We start from the raw sequence: 23,285 nt of genomic DNA, 5'->3' as shown, positions 1-23,285 counted from the left end.
ATAATGTAAAGGACAACTAATTCTTACCCAAATATGGTGAAACAAAGCACTTACTTGCCAAGAATGGATTTTAGTTCCTGAAAGAGAAAATAAAAGTTGTGATAAAGATCTGTCAAATATTTAAACAGAGATGAGAATGATTCATCAATGAAGTCGATCTAAAACTGAGATTGAACTTTTAGTTGGGACTCAGGATATGCGTAAATGCTCAGCAAGGACCTGGACCCATTGCAATTTACCTATTGCCACAAAAGGTCAATGGCAGATGCAATCTCAATGGATCTCTGCACACCTTTAGTTCACCTGGACAACACAAACACCTATGTCAGGATATTGTTTTTCAACGATAGCACAGCATTTAACACCATCATTCCCACAATCCTGATTGAGAAGTTACCAAACCTGGGCCTTTATATCTCCCTCTGCAATTGGATCCTCACCCTCCTAACCAGAAGACCACAATCTGTGTGGATTGGAGATAACATCTGCTCTTCGCTGATGATCAATACTGGTGCACATCAGTGGTGTGTGCTTAGCTCACTGTTCTACTCTCTATATACACATGACTGTATGGCTAGGCATAACTCAAACATCATCTATAAATTTGATATAACCATTGTTTGTAGAATCTCAGGTGGTGACGAGAGGGTGTACAGGAGTGAGATATGCCAACTAGTGGAGTGGTGCCGCAGTAACAACCCAGCACTCAATGTCAATAAGACAAAAGAGCTGATTGTGTTAGACGACCGAACACATACCAATTCTCATAGAGGGATCAGAAGTGGAGAGAGTGAGAAGTTTCAAGTTCTCGGGTGTCGATCACTGAAGATCTAACCTGATCCTAACATATTGAGGTAGTTACAAAGAGGGCAAGGCAGCGCCTATTAGGAGTTTCAAGAGATTTGGCATATCAACAAATACAATCAAAACCTTCTATAGATGCACTGTGGAGAGCATTTTGACAGGCTGCATCACTACCTGATATGGAGGAGCTACTACACAGGACCAAAAGATGCTGCAGAGTGTTGTAAAGCTAGTCAGCTCCATTTTGGTTACCAGCCTACAAAATACCCAGGATATGTTCAAGGAGTGGTGTCTCAGAAAGGCAGCTTCCATTATTAAGGACCTCCAGCACCCAGGGCATGCCCTTTTCTCACTGTTACCATCAGGTAGGGTACAGAAGCCTGAAGGCACACACTCAGCAATTCAGGAACGGCATCCTCCCCTCTGCCATCCGATTCATAAATGGACATTGAACCCTTCAACACAATCTCACTTTTTTAATATATAGTATTTCTATTTTTTGTGTGATTTTTAATCTATCTAATATAAGTATATTGTAATTGTTTTACTTTTTTGAGTATTATTATTTATTATTGTTTTAATTTTTTTTCTCTTCTGTATTATGTATTGCAACGAACTGTCACAGCTGAGTTAACAAATTTCATGTCACATGCAGGTGATAATAAACCTATTCTGATTCTGATTCTCTTCCTTGGTGAGTATTGAAGCTGGATTGTTATATGTATTTAAACAAGAGGAGGTTAAATGTTTGATAAATTGAGTAATCTCTGGAGAAATAGCATGGAAAAAGATACAAGATTGGCATAGGTAAGCCATAATTATATTGAAGGAAGTGCACCTACTTCTATTTTCTTTATGTTTAATTAATACTGTTTTATTATACTACCCAACACATTTTATCTAACTGGATCATATTTCCATTTTTCTTGGGGATATATTTTGGGCTTTCTCATGGTGACTTTTGATGAAGTAAATGCAAAGTCACAAATTTCAGTGGGAGATTGATTAGAGGCTGAGGAGGCTGAGATTAAAGGTCATTGAAAGAAGTTTGAAAATCAAAAAAAAATCTACAGATGCTGTAAATCTAATATGAAAAAATGGAAAATAATTGAAGTGCTGAGCAGATCAGGCAGCATCTGTGTGGGGAAAAACTGTTAATGTTTCATCAGAATTGGGAAGGATAGAAAACAAGCTAGTTCTACTTTGCAGAGAAAGTAATGGTGGGATGAGTAGAAAAAAGTCGAAATCAATCTCTCTGACAGGGTGAGAAAAGGATCCACGTGCAATCAAGAAGCCATTTGGATTGGATTATGCTTTTTTTAGAGAGCTACGAATGGCAAGGCTGTGAGACATATACAACTGGTAGAAGTGTAGCATATACTTGTGTAGCATTACACAAAATAATGAGAAAAACTGTGCTAAAGTGAGATTTAGAAATGATCAGTTATGATGGAATGAGAAACAAAACAGCAGAATACCTTACATAAATATTGAAAATTCAATATTAAATCTGAAAGGCTGCATTATTCCTAGATGAAAGATAAGGTGGTATTCCTCAACTAGCATTAAAGCCTGATCTAATATAGCAGATATTCCTAGACAGAAAGGTCAAAGTGGACATGAATACTTAAGACTGAAGTGACAGGGAACCAGGAGCTCAGTGTCATTCCTGCAGATCAAACTCAGGGAACTTTGCAACGTAATCACTCATTTGATTACTCCAGTGTAGAAGAGATCGTATTGTGAACATTGAATGCACTGCACTAGATTGTTAGAAGTGCAAATGAACCAATGCTTCATCTGGAAAAGATTGGGATTCTAAATATTGCTAAGGAAAGGGGTGTGGAGGGAAGGCAGTATCTGAACCTCATACATTTGCAGGAATGTGGGCTGAGAGAGTGGAAGTGTAACATGACAGGAAGTGGTAACTGGGGAACAGAAGAGATTTACCAAAAGTTTCACAGGGAAGAAATGGATATTTAATGCAGCAACTTGTCTATGATGCAGTCTGAAAAGAGTGGTAAGATCCGTTTCAATGCAAACTTTCAAAGCAGAATTAGATACATGACTGAAAGAAGCATACGGTCAGGTAATGAAAATAGAATAGAACAATAGACAGGCTCTTCAGCCCACAGTGTCTGTGCTGAACAGGATGCCAAATTGCTGAAAATGGTGCCAAAAATAGCAGCTGCAAGAGAACAAACAAGAGAAAATCTGCAGATACTAGACATCCAAGCATCACACACAAAGTGCTGGAGGAACACACAGGCTCGGCAGCACACATGGAACAAAAGTATACTCAATGTTTTGGGCTGAGACCCTTCGGCAGGACTGGGGAAAATAAAAGCTGAGGAGTAGGTTAAAAAGGTGGTGGAGGGGAAGAGAGAAACAGCAGGTGAGAGGTGAAACCTGAAGGGATGAATAAAGAGTAGGAAAGTTGATTGGAAAGTGATTCAGGGCTGGAGAAGAGGGAGTGTTCAGGTTTCGCCTATCGCTTGTGCTTCTCTCTTCCCTCCACCCACCTTTTAAATCTACTCCTCAGCTTTTCTTCTCCAATTCTATGAAGGGTTTTGGTCCAAAACTGTACCTTTTCTATATATGCTGTCTGGTCTGCTGAGATCCTCTTGCATTTTGTGTGTGTTGCAAGAGAACAAATTTGGAATAAAAGACCTCCAGCCATGCTGTTAGATTTTGAACTTAATTAATCAGCCTGCATGATGGAAGTAGATAACTTCAGCTTGGTTACTAGCTGAACTGACAAGCAAAGCAGGAAGGTCAAACTTTTTTGAAACTGCACTCCCAAAATGTGGAATTCAATCCCCAAAACTATGAGGGATATATACTTAGTTGATACTTTTAAACACCAGCTGAAAATCTATTTATTTAGCTTAGCTTTAAGCTAACAACTTTTCATCTTTTATTTTCAGTTACTTATTTTTAATTTTACTTTTGTGTACAGCACTTTGAACTACATTGTCCACATGAAAAGTGCTCTGTAAATAAATTATTATTAATGTAATTTTATTTTATCTCAGCTCAAGCTGGTAAAACCTTAAGTACTTGCATAACCAAGCTCAATTATTTCTCAATTGCTAGGAACCTCTGGACTATTCTAGTGGTATTTAGTATTGTGGCTTTCTTGGCTTAAAGCATAAATATTACTGTGTAGGCCTAATTGTTTATTAGTCACTATAATATAGTGACTTTGGGATGATACCAGTTGTAGATATTACTGCTGGGACAATACACGCTCTGTTCATGTTGCACAGTCTTCAATTTTCTCTTTTAATTCAGCACATTCCTGGTGTTTTTCACTTTGTGATTTCTGTGTGTTACAAATGTTTGGAATGGCTATATGTATTAATAAATTGTTCTTGTTTGTTCATCCTGTATTACTTAGTGTTTATTATTATTATTATTGAAAGACCTACATAGAGAGAATATTGCTCATAGTGGAGGAATCTAGGACCCCAGGGCACAGCTCAGAATACAATGACATCCCTTTAGAACAGAGATGAGTTGTAATTTCTTCAGACAGAAGGTCGTGCATCTGTGGAATTCATTGCCACAGATGGTTGTGGAGGCCAAATTATTGGATATATTACAGTGAAGGTTGATAGGTTCTTGATTAATAAGGGTATCAATGGATACAGGGAGAATGCAGGAGAATGGGGTATAAATCAGCCATGATGAAACAATAGAGCTGACCCAATGGGCCAAAAGATTTAATTCTCTCCAATTTCTTATAGTCTTATGGTCCCAGTTACCACATTCTCTAGAAATTAACCTGGTTCTTTTTCTAGTGTCCCATTAACCTTGCCTTGACACTAGAATATTGATAATTCTACTACGTAATAACTATGCACAGTGAATTAAAATAACCTCTGGGTTGTTGCCTCTGTCGTGCACTGATGGGGGCAATAATAGGATAATTTGGTAGATGAATGCGTGGCTGAGAAACTGGTGCAGGGGGCAAGATTTGGGACATGGATGAGGTAGACCCAGGAAGGACAGGCAGACGATTGAACAATACTACAGTCAGTGGGATGGGTTGCAGTGTAAAGGGGGTCAAACTGAAAAAGGTGACAAATACAGGACTGAAGGTGACATATTTGAATGCACAGTATACAGAATAAGATAGATGATCTTGATTGCAGTTAGAGATTGGCAACTATGATATTGTGAGTATCATGGAGTAATGGCTGAAACATGATTGTAGTTGGGAACTTAATATCCAAGGATAATCAATCCATCAAAAGGGCAGGCAGGAAAACAGAGGACGAGGATGAGGAGTGGCCCTTCCGGTTAAAGATGAAATCAAATCTATAGACAGAAGTGAAGTAGGACTGGAAGATGTAGGATCATTGTGGTTAGAGTTAAGAAACTGCAAGTGTATGACAACCCTTACGGGAGTCATTTACAGGCATCTGAATAATAGCCAGGATGTAGTCTACAAAGTACAGCGGGTGATTGAAAAAGCATATCATAAAGTTAATGTTAAGTTAGCCATGGGAGATTTCAATATGTCAATAAATTGGACACATTAAGGATGTGGATCCCAAATGAAAATATGTGGAGTGCTTCCAGGATGGCTTTTTGGAGAGCTTGCAGTTGAACCCACTAGGGGATAGGCAATTCTGGAATGCGTGCTGTGAAATGAACTGGATACGATTCGGGACTTTAAGGTCAAGGCAACCTTCGAAAATAGTGATCATGATATGATAGAATTCACCCTGCAATTTGAGGAGAAACTACAGTCAAATGTATCAGTATTACAGTGGAGTAAAGGGATTTACAAAGGCACGAGAAAGGAGCTGGCCAAATTTGATTGGAATATGACATTAGCAGAGACGACGGCACAGCATTGGGGAGCAATTTGGAAGGCACAGGATAGATACATTGCAAAGATAAACTATTCTATGGGCAGGATGGCACAACCATGACTGACCAGGGAAGTCAGACAACATAAAAACAAAAGTGTGAGCATATAATTAAGCAAAAATTAGTGGTAAGTTTAGGGAAGGGAAAAACCCAGAAGATAACTACAAAGTCGTAAAGAAGGAACTCATGAAATATGAAGGTAAGCTAGCCAATAGTATAAAAATCATACCAGAAGGTTTGTCAGATTAAATAAAAGGAGAGGCAGGAATAGATATTGGACTGTTGGAACTTGACACTGGAGAGATAGTAATGGGGGCCGCTTAATCAGATAAAATCCTGTGGTGTTACAGGAAAGATAGTGGCAAGGATAGGGAAATAGCTGACAGGCAGGAGGTAGCAAGTGGGAATAAAAGAGGCCTTTTCTAGTTGGCTGGCAGTGACTAGTAGTGTTCCTCAGGGGTCAGTATTGGGAATGTCACTTTTCACATTGCTTGTCAATGATTTTGATAACAGAACTGATGGCTTTGTGGTAAAGTTTCCGGATAATATGAAGAGATAGATAGTACTGGGGAAGCAATGCGACTGCAGCAGGGCTGAGATAAATTGGAAGAACAGACAAAAATGTTGCAGATGGAATATAGTCTTGGGAAATGTATGATAATTTGCTGAGGTGTACTATTATCTGACTAGTCAGAAGGTTCAAACATCAGAGGTGCAGACGGACTTAGAAGTTCTCATGCATGACTAACGTGTTAATTTACAGGTTGAGTCTGTGGTAAAGGCGGCAAATGCAATGTTGGCATTTATTTCAAGGGAAATAGAACATACAAGCAAGGAGATAATGCTGAGCCTTTATAAGACTCTTGTCAGGCTGCACTTGGAGTATTGTGAACAGTTTTGGTCCCCATATCTCAGAAAGGATGTGTTGTCATTGCAGAGAATCCAGAGGAGGCTCATTAGGATGATCCTGGGAATTAAGGGGTTAAACTATGAGTGCATTTGGAAGGTTTAGTCCAGTATGCACTGGAATTTTGAAGAATGCAGGGAATCTCTTTGAAAGCTACTAGATGTTGAAAGGACTAGAGAACATTGATGTGGAGAAAATGCTTTCTATGATGGGGGTATCCAGAACTAGAGGGCACAGCCTGAAAATTCAGGGCTGACCTTTTGAACCTTTTAGAAGCAGGATTTATTTTTTTAGCCAGAGAATAGTGAGCCTGTGAACTGCTCTACACAGACTGTGGTGGAGGCCAAATCTGTGGGTATATTTAAGGCGGAAGTTGATCATTTCCTGAATGGTCAGGCATCAAATATATGGCAAGAAGGCAGGTATATGAGTTTCAGTGGGATCCAGCATCAGCCATAAATGGAATGGCGGAGCAGACTGGATGGACTGAATGGCTTAATTGTGTTATGTCTTATGGTTTTGTGGGGGACAAGAAAATGGTGGATGAACTTAATAATTATTTAACATCAGTCTTCATTGTGAAGACACTTGACGAATGCTGTAAGTTTGAGAGTGTTAAGGGACAGAAGTGACTGCAGTTGCTGTTTTTAGAAAGATGGTGCTGGGGAAACTGAAAGGTCTGTGGTAAATAAATAATTTGGACCTGATGGACTACAACCTACAGTTTTAAAACTAATTGCTGAAGAGATTGTGGGGGCATTAGTAAAGACTTTCAAGAGTAAATTAATTCAAACATGATTCCAGGGGACTGGGAAATTTCAAATGTGACTCCACTCATCAGGAAGGAAAAGAGGTGGAAAAAAGGAAATTATAGATCAGTTAGCCTAACTTCAATGATTGGGAAGCTGTTGGCATTGGATGTTAAGGGGGAGGAACATGACAAAATAGATCAAAGTTCCATGGTTTCCATGAAGGAAAATTTTGTCAGACAAATCTGTTACAAATTTTGTGGAAATAACATACAGGATAATTAAGAGAGAATTGTGGATCTTGTTTACTTGGATTACAAGAAGGCTTTTGACAAGGTGCCACACATGAGGCAGCTAAACAAAATAAGAGCACAGTGTATTACTTGAAAGATACCAGCATGGATAGCACATTGACTGATAGTTAGGAGGCAAAGAGTGGGAATAAAGGGATCCTCTTCGGATTGGCTGCTTGTGACTAGCGGTGTTCCCCAAGGGCCTGTATTGTGACCCCTTCTTGTTACACTGTATGCTAATGATTTGGTTGATGGAATTATTGGTTTTGTGGCCAGAGGGGATGATTCAAAGCTAGGTAGAGGGCCAGGTAGTGTTGAGGAAGTAGAGAGGCTGCAGAAGGAATTAGACAAGTTAGGAGAATAGGCAAAGTGTGGCAGATGTAATATAGTGTTAGGAAGTGGAATGGTTGACTATTTTCTAGATGTGGAGAAAATTCAAGAATCAGAGGTGCAAATGGACTTGAGAGTTATAATTCAGGTTAATTCACAGCTTGAATGACTTGTGAGGAAGGTGAATGTAACATTAGTATTCATTTCAAAAGGACTAGAATATGAAAGCAAGGATGTAAAGCTGAGGCTGTATAAGGCATTTGTGAGGCCTCACTTGATGTATTGTGAGCAGTTTTGGGCTCCTTATATAAGAAAGAGTGTACTGTCATTGGAGAGGGTTCAGAGAAGGTTCATAAGAATAATCCCACAAATGGAAGAGTTATCATATGAGCAGTGATAGATGGCTTGTGGCCTGTACTCACTGGAGTTAAGAAGAATGAAGTTGAATCACACTGAAATCTATCAAATGTTGTAAGCCCTAGATAGAGTGAATGCAAAGAGGATGTCGCCTTTGTGGTGGTGTCTAAGATTAGAGGACACAGCAGCAAAATAAAGGGATGTCCATTTTGATCAGAGAGGAAGAGGAATTTCTTTAGCCTTCAGGTGGTGAATCTGTGGAATTTGTTCCTACAGGTGGCTGTGGAGGCCTGGAGGGCTGATGTAGATGAGTTCTTGCTTAGGCAGGGTGTGAAAGGTTTAAGAAGACAGCTGAAGAATGGATCTGAGAGGGAAATGGATCAGCTATGATGTAATGGCAGAGCAGACTCATTACATCAGCAATGGGCCAAATGGCCTAGTTCTGCTCATATGACTTATGGCCTATGGTCCTTTGGTTTTTAAAATGTGTTGGAGTAATAGCGAACGGTTTGGAAAATCTACCAGTCTGGCTCTGCAAAAGCTCTGAACATGCTTGACTAATAGTTTTACTGCATAAAGGACTACAGAAATAGCAGCTAATTTACTATCTAACAGTAGAATATACCTGCAAAAATTCCGCATCTTCCAGATTCAGTTTTCCTTGCATGTCCGAAACTGCTTGTTTAAAGGAACTGTGCTGTTCAGAGATTGTCTTCAAGTTTTCATTCTTTTGTTGCAATATGGTGTCCACTTTTTCCTCCAATTTTGTCTTTAAGCTCTTTTCCTCCTCATGCAGAAACTCATGCAGTTGCTTGAACTTGGATGTAATGTTCTGCTGCAGTTTCAGAGATTGTTTCTGATGGAATAAACAACATTTATCCATTGAAAGACAAACTGTTCAGTGGCTGAATGCCAAGAGTGACTGATGCAATAAGTGTGCATGGTGGACTGCAGGAAACTGGAAACGTACAACACGTCAAAAATGGAAGAGTACACAGAAGTATATGAAACTGGAGGTGATTTCTAATGTTTGGTAAAATTTGAACACAAAAGGGATTTACAGGCAGATGGGAACAGGGATGATAGTGCTGAAGATGAGGTAGTTGGTTTACTCACAGAGGGAATGTGTAGTTGGGAGTCCCAGCAATGAGAGGCTGAGCTTAGGGCAAAAATACAGTCAACAGGATGAATTGTAATGTAAAAGGTTGAAAACTCAAAACGGGTAAATACAGGAGTGAAGGTGTTGTATCTGAATGTGCAGTATATGGAATAAGATCGATGGACTTGTAACACAGTTACAGATTGGCAATCTTGATTTTGTAGGCATCACTCAATCATGGCTGAAAGAAGATAATAGCTGGGAGCTTAAAGTCCAAGGATAAACATTATATTGAAAGGATAGGCAGGAAGCAGAGGGGGTGGTGTGGTTCTGTTGGTAAAAATATGAACTTCAATCATTAGGAGGTGATATAGGGTTGTAAGGTGTTGAATCATTGTGGATACAGCTAAGGAACTGCAAGGGTAAAAAGGCTATGATGGGACTTAGATACAAACCCTCAAACAGTTGTAAGGATGTGGTCGACAAGTTACAATGGGAGGTAGAAAATGCATTCCAAAAGGACATGGTTACAATAGTCATGGGGAATATCAATATGTAGGTAGAACGGGAAAATCAGATTGGTACAGGGTTTCAAGAAGGGGAAGTTCTAGAATGCCTATAAGATGGCTTGTTAAGAGCAGCTCATTGTTTGCCCCACTAGAGCAATGGCCCCAACCACAGGGCCGTGACCTGGTGGTTGGGGAACACTGCACGAGAGGATCAGCTATTCTGGATTGGGTGTTGTGCAATGAACTGGAATTGATTTAGGAGGTTAATGTAAAAGAACCCTTAGGGGCAGGTGATCATAATATTATGCAATTGAATTCACTTTAAAGTTTGAGAAGAACTTAAAGTTAGATGTATCAGTATTACAGTGGAGTAAGGGAAATTACAGCGGCATGAGAGTGCAGATTGGAACAGAACACAAGCAGGGTTGATGGCAGCACTGCAATGGCTGGAATTTCTGGAAGCAATTTAGAAGGCACAGCTAAAATACATCTTAAAGAGGAAGAAGTATTCTAAAGGCAAGATGACACAATCTTGGCTAATAAGAGAAGTCAAAGCCAAAGTTAAAAACCAGAGAAGGCATATAATAGAGCAAAAATTAGTGGTAAGTTAAAGGATTGGGAAGCTTACAAACCAAAAGAAGACAACTAAATAGACAATAAAAAAGTAAAGCTGGATTACAAAAGTAAGCTAGCCAATAATACTTTAGAGGATACTCAAAGTTTCTTCAAATAAGCCCTAGTCAGCATGGTTTCTTTAACTCTTATTTGGCAAATCTGTTGGAATACTTTGAAGAAATAACAAGAAGGATAGACAAAGGAAAATCAGTTTATGTTGTGTACATGATTTTCAGAAGACCTTTGACAAGGTTCCAAACATGAGGTTGCTTAATAATCTACAAGCCTGTGCTATTAAGGGAAATATTTTAGCATGGATAAATCATTGGCTAATTGGCAGAAGAAGAATGGGAAGAAAAGGAGCCCTTGCTGGCTGGCTGGCGGTGACCAGTGGTGTTCCATATTAGACTGTCTTGGGACCAGTCCTTTTTATGTTGTATGTCAAAGATTTGGATAATGGAACTGATGGCTTTGTTGCAAATTTATAGATGACTTGAATATAACTGGAGGGGCAGGTAATACTGAGAGAGAGGCTACAAAAGGATAGTCAGATTAGGAGAATGGGCAAAGAAGTGGCAGATGGAATACAGTGTTGGGAAGTATATGGTCATGCACTTTGGTAGAAGAAATGAAAAGGTTGACTATTTTCTAAATGGAGAGAAAATACAAAAATCTGAGGTGCAAAGATATTTAGGTGTTCTTGTGCAGGATTCCCTAAAGGTTAATTTTAAGGTTGAGTCTGTGGTGAGGAAGACAAATATGACGTCAGCATTCATTTCTGGAGGACTAGAATATAAAAACAAGGATGTAATGCTGAGACTTTATAAAACACTGCTGAGGCCTTACGGTGTATTGTTAACAGTTTTGGGCCCTTTATCTTAGAAAGGATGTGCTGAAACTGGAGAGAGTTAAAAGGAGGTTCCTGAAAGTGAATCCAGGATTAAACAGCTTGTCAGATGAAGAGCATTTGAAGGCTTTGGGCATGTATTCACTGGAATTCAGAAAAATTGAGGGGTGACCTAATTGAAACCTATTGATTGGTGAAGGCCTTGATAGAGTGGATGTGGAGAAGATATTTCCTATGGTGGGAGTGTCTTAGACCAGATGACACAACCTCAGAATAGAGAGGCATCCTTCGAGAATGGAGATGAGCAGAATTCCTTTAGCCATAGTGTTGTAATGTGAGCATTATTTAAAGTAAGTTAATACTAACCGGGAAGCTGTTTTTAAAATGAGGCTGGTTCCCGGGTCAGCGGGGTTTCAGTTCTGATCTTTTTACTCCCGGTATGCATTATATATAGTTCCATCACTCATGCCGCATGAGTTACCTGGAAGCCTCTGTATTGAAAATATCATTTGCCATCTCAGATAAAGATATTCTTTTGGCCATGATATTGTCGAGTGGTCCTTTTTAAAGTAGAAGTTACCACATATTTTTGGCAACGAAGTGAACTAGTTTTGTGGACGTGTTCGCCCATTTTGAACAGGAGTTGTGAGAGGCCAAGGTGCCTCGTGTTCAGATGGCTATGTTCAGGACTATCTGTGAATTTATGGAGGGAAACGAGGACTGGCTGGAGTACGATGAAAGGTTAGGACATTTCTTCTGTGCTAATGGAATTACTTAGGAGGCTAAGAAGCACTCTATTCTCCTGAGTTTGTGTGGGGCAAAGACGTACAAGTTGATAAGGAACATAGCCACACCGCGGAAACCGGGAGAAATTCCAAATGACGAACTGGTCAAGCTCGTAGGGAACCACCACAATCCGACATCTTCTGTGATAGTCCAATGGTGTAAGTTTCACAGCCATTTCAGGAAGCCAAGTCAGTCTGTGGCCAATTTTGTGGCCAAGCTTCAGCAGATGTCGGAGCAATGTGATTTCGGAGCAGGGTTGGATGACATGTTCCATGATAGATAGTATGCAGCATTAATAATGACGCTACACAAAGCCACTTGTTGGGGGAAACCAAACCGTTGACTTTCAAGAAAGTCCTAGAGATTGCCCAAGGCATGGAGATGACTGCTAATAATGCTAAGGATATACAGAAAGATCATGGGGAGGTCGCAGTCGGCTGCAGTGCACCAAGTCAGGAGGGAATCTGGTAAACAGGCAAAGTGGGTGGAATATTTTCAGCATGGAGGGACACACTATGGAAATGACTGCAAATTCAAAGATACTGTCTGCCATCCTTGTAGCAAAAAGGGACATATAGCTAAAAAGTGCAGGAGTTTTTAAAGGGTAAGGTTCAGCTTGCGGAGGAGAAGGCTCAACAGGCTCAGGCATCCACATACCATCTAGAAGAAGCAGACGAGGAGGAAGTGTGTGCCTAAAAGATGTTTGGAGTGGAAACGGATGAGAAACCACCTGAACCATATTATTCCACAGTTACTGTCAGGGGAAAGGACATTAAGCTTGAGATTGATTCAGGGGCCATTGCATCAGTCATCAGTGAGGAGACATGCAAGAAGACATTGGGGTCCAACCTGCCTCCCATCAGACCATCCAAGCTAAAACTCAGGACCTATCCAGGGCAGCCCATACCTCATTTAGGGGTGTTATATGTGGATATTTCAGCTGGGGCTCAGAAGGCTGAAGCCAGGCTGGTGATAGCTAAGGGCAGTGGGCCCAGTCTTTTGGGCCATGATTGGCTTTGCAAAATCCGGCTCAACTGGCATGAAATTAAGTATGCACACATGATGGAGGACATTCTGCAGCAGTATAGTTATGTTTTCAGGGACGAGCTGGGCATCCACAGAAGGGCGTGACCTTGAAATTCCATGTCGACCCTGAGGCCACACCACATTTTTTTAAGCCCAGGTCAGTGCCCTATGCCATGAAAGGCAAAGTTGAGGAGGAGCTGGAACGTTTACAGGGGCTGGGCATCATTGAACCTGTCCAGATTTCAAGGTGGGTGGCTCCCATTGTTCCAGTTTTGAAGGCTGATAAAACGGTGAGGATATGTGGGGACTACAAGCTTACAGCGAATCAGGTCTCTAAGATGGAGGAGTACCCATTGCCGTGGGCAGATGACCTGTTTGCGACCCTGTCAGGGGTTAAGCTGTTCACAAAGCTGTACATGAACCATGCCTAACAACAGCTGCTGCTCGATGAGGATTCAAAGGAGAATGTCACAAGGGATTATTCAAATACAATAGCCTGGTGTTTGGAGTGGTGTCTAGCCCTGCCATTTTCCAAAGGATAATGGACTTTTTGCTGCAGGGGATTCCAAACATAGCAGTGTATCTTGATGATATTTTGATCATGGGAGCCACGGAGGGGGAGCATCTGGCTAACTTAGAACATGTGCTGAAGCGGTTCTCAGACGCAGGGAATCACGGAAAATGTGTGTTCCTGTCTCCGAATGTGAACTACCAGGGACACAAGATTACAGCTGAAGGGCTTTGCCTAGTGGAGGACAAAGTGAGAGATATTAAGGAGGCCCCAAGCGCGTCACTGAACTCATTTGATTTTTGGGCATGATGAATTATTATGGCAAGTTTCTTCCGATGTATAAGCTGCTTCGCAATGACACTAAGTGGCAGTGTGGTAAAGAGCAGGAGGAAGCTTTCAAGTAAATGAAAGAACTCGTCCACTTAGCAAAGCCGCTTGTTCACTAAGGAGATCACCCTTTCATGTGATGCTTCACCCTATAGAGTTGGGGCAGTTCTCTCACAAGTAATGGAGGACCATTTGGAGAAGCCTATTGGTTTTGCTTTACTTACCCTGTCGGCTGCTAAGAAGGGATATTCAGAGCTGGAAAAAGGAGGTCTGGCCATTGTTTTTGTGGTCATATGCTTTCATCAGTACTTCTACGGGCATGTATTCATAATTTATACAGACCATAAACCACTGATGAGCCTTTTTAGTGAGACCAGATACATCCCACTGCTAGCCTCAGCCAGGCTAGTACAGAGCGAGTATGGATAATGCAAACGCCAATGTGCTGAGTCGACTCCCTTTACCTGAGACACCTACTATGTGCCTCCAGAGAATGTGTTTTCGTTGGAGAGACTGTCTGAGACACCTGTAAAGGAGACCCAGATCAAGCAATGAACAGAGAGGGACCCAGTCCTATCTCAAGTCAAGGTTTTTCTTTTACAAAGTTGGCCCAGAGTCGTGGAAGGAGAGGAACTGAGGTCATATGCCAAATGCAAGACAGAATTGAGCCTGCATTATGGGTGCATTTTCTGGGGGGGGGTCAAGGGTCATCGTGCCTCCCCCTAGCCATTCACAGATTGGGAAGGAAATTCATGAGACTCATCCAGGGGTGTCTTGAATGAAACACCTTACAAGATCCCATGTCTGGTGACCAAGAATGGGTAAGAATCTGGAGAACAAGGTAAAATCATGCACGCAATGTCAGAACAATCAGAACATACCAGCACCAACTCCTTTGCACCTATGGGAGTGGCCAGTCTACCCATGGTCTCGGCGACACTTGGACTTTGCTGGTCCCGTTATGGGGCATATGTTTTTTGCAATGGTAGATGCACATTCCAAATGGATCGAAGCTCACATCATGAGCAACATCACAGCCCCCTCACATATAGACAAACTCAGGCAAGTGTTTGCTGTCCACGGGTTTCCTGACGTTCTGGTCACTGGTAATGGCTTGATGTTCACCAGTGAGTTCATGCAGCAGAATGGCATTCATCACATTCAGACAGTGAAGGAAGGCCTGAAGCGGATGACAGGGGAATCTCTTAGTACCTGGCTGTCAGGTTTCCTGTTTAAATACCATCTCACGCCACAGACTATGATGGCACGCACTCCAGCAGAGATGCTGATGGGGCGTAGGCGTAAGTCAAGAATGGACCTACTGCGCCCAGACATGAAGGTAAAAGTGGAGAGAAAGCAGGAAAAACAGATGACAATGTCTATGTGAGAAACAATCAGCAATGGCTAACTGGGGTCATTCTTAAGCAGATTGCCCCCCCCCCCCCCAGGTCACCACTGCTCAATAGAAGAGGACATATAGAAGAGGACATGGCTTTAAGGGTAAGGGGAGAAAAGCTCAAGGGGATATTAGAGGAGGGTTTTTTAACTTAGAGAGTGGTTGGTGTGTGGAATGCACTGCCTGAGTCAGTGGTGGAGACAGATACACTAGTGAAATTTAAGGGACTACCAGACAGGTATATGGAGGAATTTAAGGTGGAGGGGTATATGGAAGGCAGGGTTTAAGGGTCAGCACAGCATTGTGGGCTGAAGGGCCTGTACTGTGCTATATTGTTCTATGTTCCCCTGGGGGCCCTGTTTCTCTCCCTTATCCCCATGATGTAATAGAAATTACGCAAGTAGGTATTTTTAAGTAACAGAAGATGGTGAAAAGGCTGTAACCAAGAAGTCTTTGATAGGGAGCAGGGGCGATTAATGACAGTAAACTCAGTGATGAAGTATTAAATTTCTTAGAATAATTATTGAACCAAACAATTTCCATTACAGTAGATGGTACTGGTGTGAAATTTGAGACAGGAATTGAAAATGTTTAAATGTTTTTGGTTGCATGTTAACCTGCATGAACAGGTTAACGTTATTTTGCAAAGCAGCCAGAAGTTCTAAGAAATTTAAATTAACAGTGAGTTCTTATGTTCAAGAATGTTTTCCCAAAATTGAGGAGGAGTTGATTCATTAATAAAAGGTATGTGATTAACATATGAAAAGGAAAGTGTTCTTTGCCTAACCTAAGGGGGCGAGGGCAGGGGGAGGCACAGAGCTACTACCTTACAGCTCAAGATAACACCAGTACAGTGCTGCATGTGATTGCATATTCTCCTTGTCATTGTATGGGTTTCTGCTGGGTGCAAGTTTTCTTCCTACATCCCACAGATATACTAGTACATTAATTGTAAGTGGACACATTATGAAAATCAAAAAAACAAGAACTGGTCATTGATTTCTGAAATAAAAATGGAAAATGTTGGAGGCACTCAGGCAGGTTCTGCAGAGAGATAAACAAGCTGGAGGCATTGTGAAAGAATTACAAAAGTGGAGACAAGTGGATAGTGCTGTAATACAGCAAATAGCATTGGTGCCTCAATTCTCCAGAGACCTATGTTCAGTTCTGACCTCCGTTTGCACATTCTTCCTGTGATCTAGTGGGATTTCACTCAGTGTTCCAGTTTCCACCCACAATATCAATGATATGCAGGCTGATTGGTTGATTGGTCTCTGCAACTTGCCTCTGGTGTGTAGATGTGTGGTAGAATCTGGAGGGGAGTTGATGGGAGTGGGGGAAGAATGGTGGGATAGTATAAATGGGTGTTCTACGGACAGCATTGTAATAGTGAGCTGCAGGGTATGTTTCTATGATGTACATCTCTGTGATTCTGTTGAGGTAAAGTGAAGAAATGGTGGGGAAGTGTAGATAAGAAAACTCGAATATCCCTGATAGGGTGAGACCAGCTTTTCTGTGGGGATCAGAGATTGATGAGGTAACCTGACTGATAAATTAATGGTGGGCATTACAGTTTGCCCTCCTTATCCTTGGGGGATTGGTTCTGGGACCCACTGTGGATAACAAAAAATGCGGATGCTCAAGTCCTATATATAAAACCGTGTAGTTTTTGCATATAACCTATGCACATCCTCCCGTATACTTTAAGTCATCTCTAGATTACTTATAATACCTAATACAATGTAAATGCTATGTAAATAGTTGTTAAACTGTATTATTTAGGGAATAATGACAAGAAAAAGAAGTCTGAACATGTTCAGTACAGACATAACCATCTTGTGGGAACACTGATGCTGCCTTTTCATCAGCCAATCCTGATTCTCCCATGATCTTTAAGTTCTTGAGGCTGTAGTGCTTTACATAGCTAGCCAGCCATCCCTTACTAGCCTTAAACTCCTTCCTCTCATTCATAACACAAGTAGCGACCGAATGAGACAATGCTCAACTTCTGGGTTTTCCTGATCTGCGGTTGGTTGAATCTGCACATGTAGAACCCATGGATAAGGTGGGCCAACTGTACAACGATACAGCATTAACAAAGGCACTCAAAATCTATGAGATGAGGGAAAATAATAAAACAAAACAGGGAATGTAAAACCTTAAATTCAAAATTATAGGAAGTAATAAGTAAGTCAGGCCATCTCAATGGACAGACATGAACTGAATTATTATTCCAGATAGGAGCCTTAGACAGGCTTTTTGAACTGGTCTTTATATAGACAGAACAGCACTGCCTGATGCTGCTGAGATTGATACTGAAGCTAGATCTCCAAATGGAACAGAAGGTGTCATTCCTGAAGCTTACATTGATCCTTCATCTAGCAGTTTGGAAAACCACAGATCTTCTGGTCAAAGTGGAAATGATTGGGGAATTAACTTATTAGGTGAAGGAAAGCTCAGAATTGGCCCTGTGAACTGAGTATGGGTTCTCACAACATGGCCATTTAACTACGGTTGTGCCTCTAGCATAGATTGAGCCCTACTGTGAACACAAAATGTACAGCATGAGATTAGAAGGAAACAAGTGAGCCGTACAGTCAGCCCTCCTTATCTGCGGATTCCGTATGCGCGGATTCAACCAACCGCAGATCGGGAAAACCCAGAATTTCTCTCTCAAGCACTCTGCTTGAGCATGTACAGACTATTTTTCTTGCAATTATTCCCTAAACCAGGGGTCAGCAACCTTTACCACTGAAAGAGCCACTTGGACCTGTTTCCCACAGAAAAGAAAACACTGGGAGCCGCAAAACCCGTTTGACATTTAAAATGAAATAACACTGCATACAACGTTTTTTTTGCCTTTATGCTATGTATAAACAAACTATAATGTGTTGCATTTATGAAATTGATGAACTCCTGCAGAGAAAACGAAATTACATTTCTGCATGCAACAAAAACATTTTGAACTCCGAAAAAAAGACGTTGGGTTGAAAGTTACTTTTAAGTAAAATATTCAATGTCTATTTGAGTCCTTCTTGTATTTATGAAAAACGCCGAACTTAAATTTTCCGCCAGCAGCAAACCAAAAATAACGTCAGCCAGCTGTCATCCTGAAAAATGAAAGGACTATTTCACTGAACAATGAAAAAATATGAATATAAGTAAAATAATAGGAATTAAAATATTTATCATACTTGGTTAATGGGATTTCTGCTCCTGGACCTCAGCGCACAGCGTCTGCACATCAGGGCTGTATGATGTCACCTTCATCTTTACACAGGATCGCAAGCTGTCATCTGTGAGGTTTTCAATATCACTCCATTTGTGTTTCTGAGCAAGAACGGCCTTCTGACGGGCAACATCTTCAAGGTCTGCTGTCAAGCGTCTAAACTTGGACACCCATATGTCTTTGTCGGCTATGTCGGCCAGTTCCATCTCAAGATCAGGTTGACTCACACCTGCCAATGCAGTCGTATTCAGTAGGGAAGGATCGATGCTTAAGGGAGTGACCGGGAAGGATAATGTGTTTTTTTCCTCTCTGAACTCACAGAAGCGTTTCCCAAACGATGTTTGCATTGCGATGATTGCAGAATGTAAATACTCCGAAATTATCATGTCGTGACCTTGTTTGAACTCTCTCAAATTGGGGAAGTGAGACAAAGTGCCTTTCTGTAAATCTCTGGCAAGCACTGTCAACTTGCGCTCGAATGCCAAAACATCCTCCAACATGTGCAGGGCTGTACGTCCTTACCCCGTTGAAGAGCTGTGTTCAGCATGTTCAGGTGCGCTGTCATGTCTACCATGAAGTGTAGCTTTTCCAGCCACTCTGGCTGTTCCAGCTCAGGAAAGGTGAGCCCTTTGCTGCCCAGGAAAGTTTTCACTTCTTCCAGACACGCGACAAAGCGTTTCAGCACCTTCCGTCTGGACAGCCAGCGATAAAAACACGTTGTAGCGGTGTCAGTAAACTGCAGTCAAAGATAGCCTTATTCGAACTAAACAGCCTTGCTTTTAAGCCTCCCTCAACCCAGCCCCCATGGACGCAGATGCTGCAAAAGACGCGTACTCACAAACCCCCGTAGGCTATCTCCCTTAGCCGGAATGCTGGCTAATTGTGAGCCGTTTCGGATGTGGCAGGAAATGTGTCGCTACACTTAGGTTGTACAAGATCACCATAATTACATTTCAAAAGCTAACAAACTAACATAAAATACATTTTAATTAAATACTGACCAATTATTTCCCAAAGCCACAGGGAGCCGCAGCACAGAGGTGAAAGAGCCACAAATGGCTCGGGAGCCGCAGGTTGCCGACCCCCGCCCTAAACAATACAGTATAACAACTATTTATATAGCATTTACATTGTATTAGGTATAATAAGTAATCTAGAAATGACTTAGTACAGGCAGTCCCTGGGTTATGAATGAGCTCCATTCTTGAGCCCGTCTTTAAGTCGGATTTGAAGTCGGAACAGGTACATCCGGTATTATTTAGCGTCAGTTAGTCAAATGTTTTTCTTAGTATATAGTACATATTTTGCCCTTCTATGCATATAAAACACTTAAGAAACATACGTATTTCAATAATTCAGCCAGTGCGATGCTTAGTAATAATTGTAGCTTTCATCAGAGCAGGACCTTTCACATTCTCCATTAAAATTGTTCCGATCATTGACTGACTGTAGCCTAATGCTTTTCCAATGACCGATGGCATTTCACCTTTTTCCGATCGCATTATTACTTCCACCTTATTTTCAATCGCGATCACTTTTGCGAACTGAAACGCTGCGAATTTAGACCGGCGCCACCAGCTCCTAATGTCCACCGCACAGAGATATGCTAAATAAAGTCCAGGGTTCCACTGGGTCCTAAAGACCTACGCACTGATACATGTTAAATAAGGGACTTGAACATCCACGAATTTTGGTATCCGTGGTGGTGGGGGGGGGGGGGGTTCCTGGAACCAATCCCATGCTGATAAGGAGGGCCGACTGTATTCAGAAAGACTGCTTAGTCTAGGAAAGGTGAGAAGGTGAGTTAAGACATGTTCTGCATCTCATGCATGTCATGAACAAAGAAACTTGTAGCTGTTTGACAAGGGTAATTAGATTGTAATGCAAATGTTAGAGAGGAGAAGTTGTTGAACTACAGGAAGTGGAAATAAGAGGGTAGGATTAATGAGATTTCTCTTCTGCTTCCTGAAGCAAACAGTGACCTTCTTCTCAGTCACTTTAAATAAATTAAAATGGAATAGGGAATAAAAAACCAGCACTGACACAATGAGTCATGGCTGAGCTCTATGCAGTTTACATATTGACTTTCCATTGTTACCGTGGACATGAAAATAAAGAATTTAAATAGGCTACAATGGATTAAATGTAAAATGGGCTTCAAAGCAAATCAAATTGATCAAGAAAAATAAACATTCACCTGATTCTGGACTGAGTCAACAATCTCTCACACACGCCATTAGATAACACAATACTGGTCTTATATTAACAGTTTGGCTTCTCATTTTTTCTTACCTTCAGATTATTTATGTCTGTTTCTTCTTCATCCAGACTTCTACAAATCTCCTGTAGTTGTTTATTGAGTAAATCTATCTCGTTCCGCAGAACTCCCTGGTAGAAGAGATGTTTGGAAAAACGTCACCAAACTCTTTGGACAGACTGAATATTTTAATACACACAGCATCTATGGAAACTAGTAAACAGTTGACATTTCAAGCCGAGATTAAACGTTGACTATTTACTCTTTTCTATAGGTGCTTCCTGGCTTGCTGAGTTCCTCCAGCATTTCCTCCAACTTTCCTCCAGAAATTCCTCCAACTTTTCAGTTGGAATTGACAATGACTTATTCAGATGCAATGCTTTGCAAATTCACCTCATAAACTTACCTGCTTTAGTAAAGTCACCTCTCACTCTCCCACTTGTGAAGTACTACAGATTCAAATCAACTCAACTATTACTCATACAACAACTGCTCTCATGCAGTAATTTAACAAATATATATTACTTGAACTGCCTTCTTTAAATGCGACCACAACAATCGTACACAGTACTCCCAGTGTGGTCTTACTACAGATCATGGGCACATGAGATATAAAGTTACAGGGCGACAGGAAAATAAGGAGAGAAGGAATTAGACCAATGGATTGCTGAGTTGGGAATTTTGTAGACACAATGGTTTAAATGGAAACCTTTTATTTCAAAGTAAGCTCTTGAAACAAGCACTAATATTCTATTTGCTCTCTTAGCTTCTGGTTTGCAACATTGCATTTTGTGCATGGTCACCCTGATCTTTCGCTATAACAATCTCTCCCCTTTTAAACAATGTTTGTTATTTTTCTATTTTTCTGACGAAATGTTCTCACTTTACCTTGTATTATTCTGCAACTATCAGATTTTGCTCACTTGCCTATTAGCTACTTCTCAGAGGAAGTTAAGTAGGTACAGAGGAGATGTCAGGGCAAGATTTTTATGCAGAGAGTGGTGAGTGTGTACAATGGGCTGCAGTCAGAAGTGGTGGAGGCAGGTACGATGGGCTCTTTTAAGAGACTCCTGGATAGGTACATGGAGCTTAGAAAAATAGAGGGCTATGGTGAACCCTAGGTAATTTCTAAGCTAAGTACATATTTGGCACAGCTTTTTGGGCTAAAGGGCCTGTATTGTGCTGTAGGTTTTCTATGTTTCTATGTCAACTTCTGATGAAAGAGACCAGACCTTTGCTTTTAACATAAGTTTCAAAACAAATTTCTAATATGTATGGAGGAACTTTCTGACTGGTTGCATCACAGCTTGATTTGAGGCTCCAATGCACAAGATCACAAGAGGCTGCGGACGGTTGTAGTCTCAATTAGTTCCATCATGGGCACAACACTCCCTACCATATAAAGTGCTGCGCTAACCACCATGCCCCATCAAAGCGGCACATGGCATGTTCACCTATCATTGAAGCAGTGAGTTCAAGAGTCAGGAAGTTATGAAAATTGCATTAGGTCACATCTGGAGTATTACATTTAATTATGGTCAGCCCATTAAAGTAAGAAGCAGGAGGCTTTGGAGAGTGTGCAGAAAGGGGTTTACAAGGATGCTGCATGGATTAGGAGACCTGTGCTAAGAGGAGACATTGGACAAGCTTGTTTTCTTTGGTGAAGGCTGTATAATGAATGACTCTGCTAGAGTAGACAGCTGGTAGCTCTGACGTTTGAAATATCTAACACTGCAGGATATGTCTTTAAGGTTAGAGGATAAGTTCAAAGGAAATGTATGGGGCAAGGTTGTTTTATGATACAGTGGTGAGTGCCAGGCATACACTGCCAGAAGAGTTGTTCAAACATGATGTAGGTTTCAGATTTAAATTCTGATCTACTTATCATATGTGCATCAAAACATATACTGAAATGCATTGTTTGCATTAGCAACCAACACACTCAAGGAAGTTGCGTGGGAGGGTGGCAATGTGGAAACATCACCACACATGGTTTAGAAGGTGTTTAAGAAGGGGATACTTAAGAAGCTCTCAGATAGGCACATAAATGTACAGGAAATGGAGGAATACAGACAACTTGACGCAGAAATGATTAATTTAGTCAGACATTTAATTAGATCATGGGACAAAGGGTATGTCCCTATGCTGTAATCTTCTATGTTCCATGTACAAGATTTGCAGGGGTAAAACTCAGAATTCAAACCCATTGAAAGATACAGTTCAAAAAGAATAAAATCTTGTGATCCATTTTGAAGTTTTCTCCAAAATACACCAGGAGGTTCAATTATGTAACAATAAGGTATATTCTAATAATGCTGCTCTGTTTAAGCGTTAAGTTATACAAAAGTAAAAATGCTGCAGA

At 41.0% G+C, this 23,285-nt stretch overlaps 1 protein-coding gene across 1 annotated transcript in view; it reads right to left on the bottom strand.

Annotated features, from left to right (window-relative positions):
* The window catches only part of LOC132394785 (uncharacterized), a 79,609-nt gene that overhangs the window by 5,825 nt on the left and 50,499 nt on the right, over positions 1–23,285 (bottom strand). The window contains exons 9-11 of the mRNA XM_059971192.1: positions 20,959–21,054; positions 8,947–9,177; positions 55–77 (exon numbers count right to left, since the gene is read on the bottom strand). Of these exons, the coding sequence (XP_059827175.1) occupies positions 55–77; positions 8,947–9,177; positions 20,959–21,054 (350 nt within the window). The remainder of the gene's footprint in view (positions 1–54; positions 78–8,946; positions 9,178–20,958; positions 21,055–23,285) is intronic.

The sequence above is a fragment of the Hypanus sabinus genome, chromosome 5 (genome assembly GCF_030144855.1).
Source record: "Hypanus sabinus isolate sHypSab1 chromosome 5, sHypSab1.hap1, whole genome shotgun sequence".
In the NCBI taxonomy this organism is placed as follows: Eukaryota; Metazoa; Chordata; class Chondrichthyes; order Myliobatiformes; family Dasyatidae; genus Hypanus; species Hypanus sabinus.
This window is presented reverse-complemented; position numbering and strand designations above follow the sequence as displayed.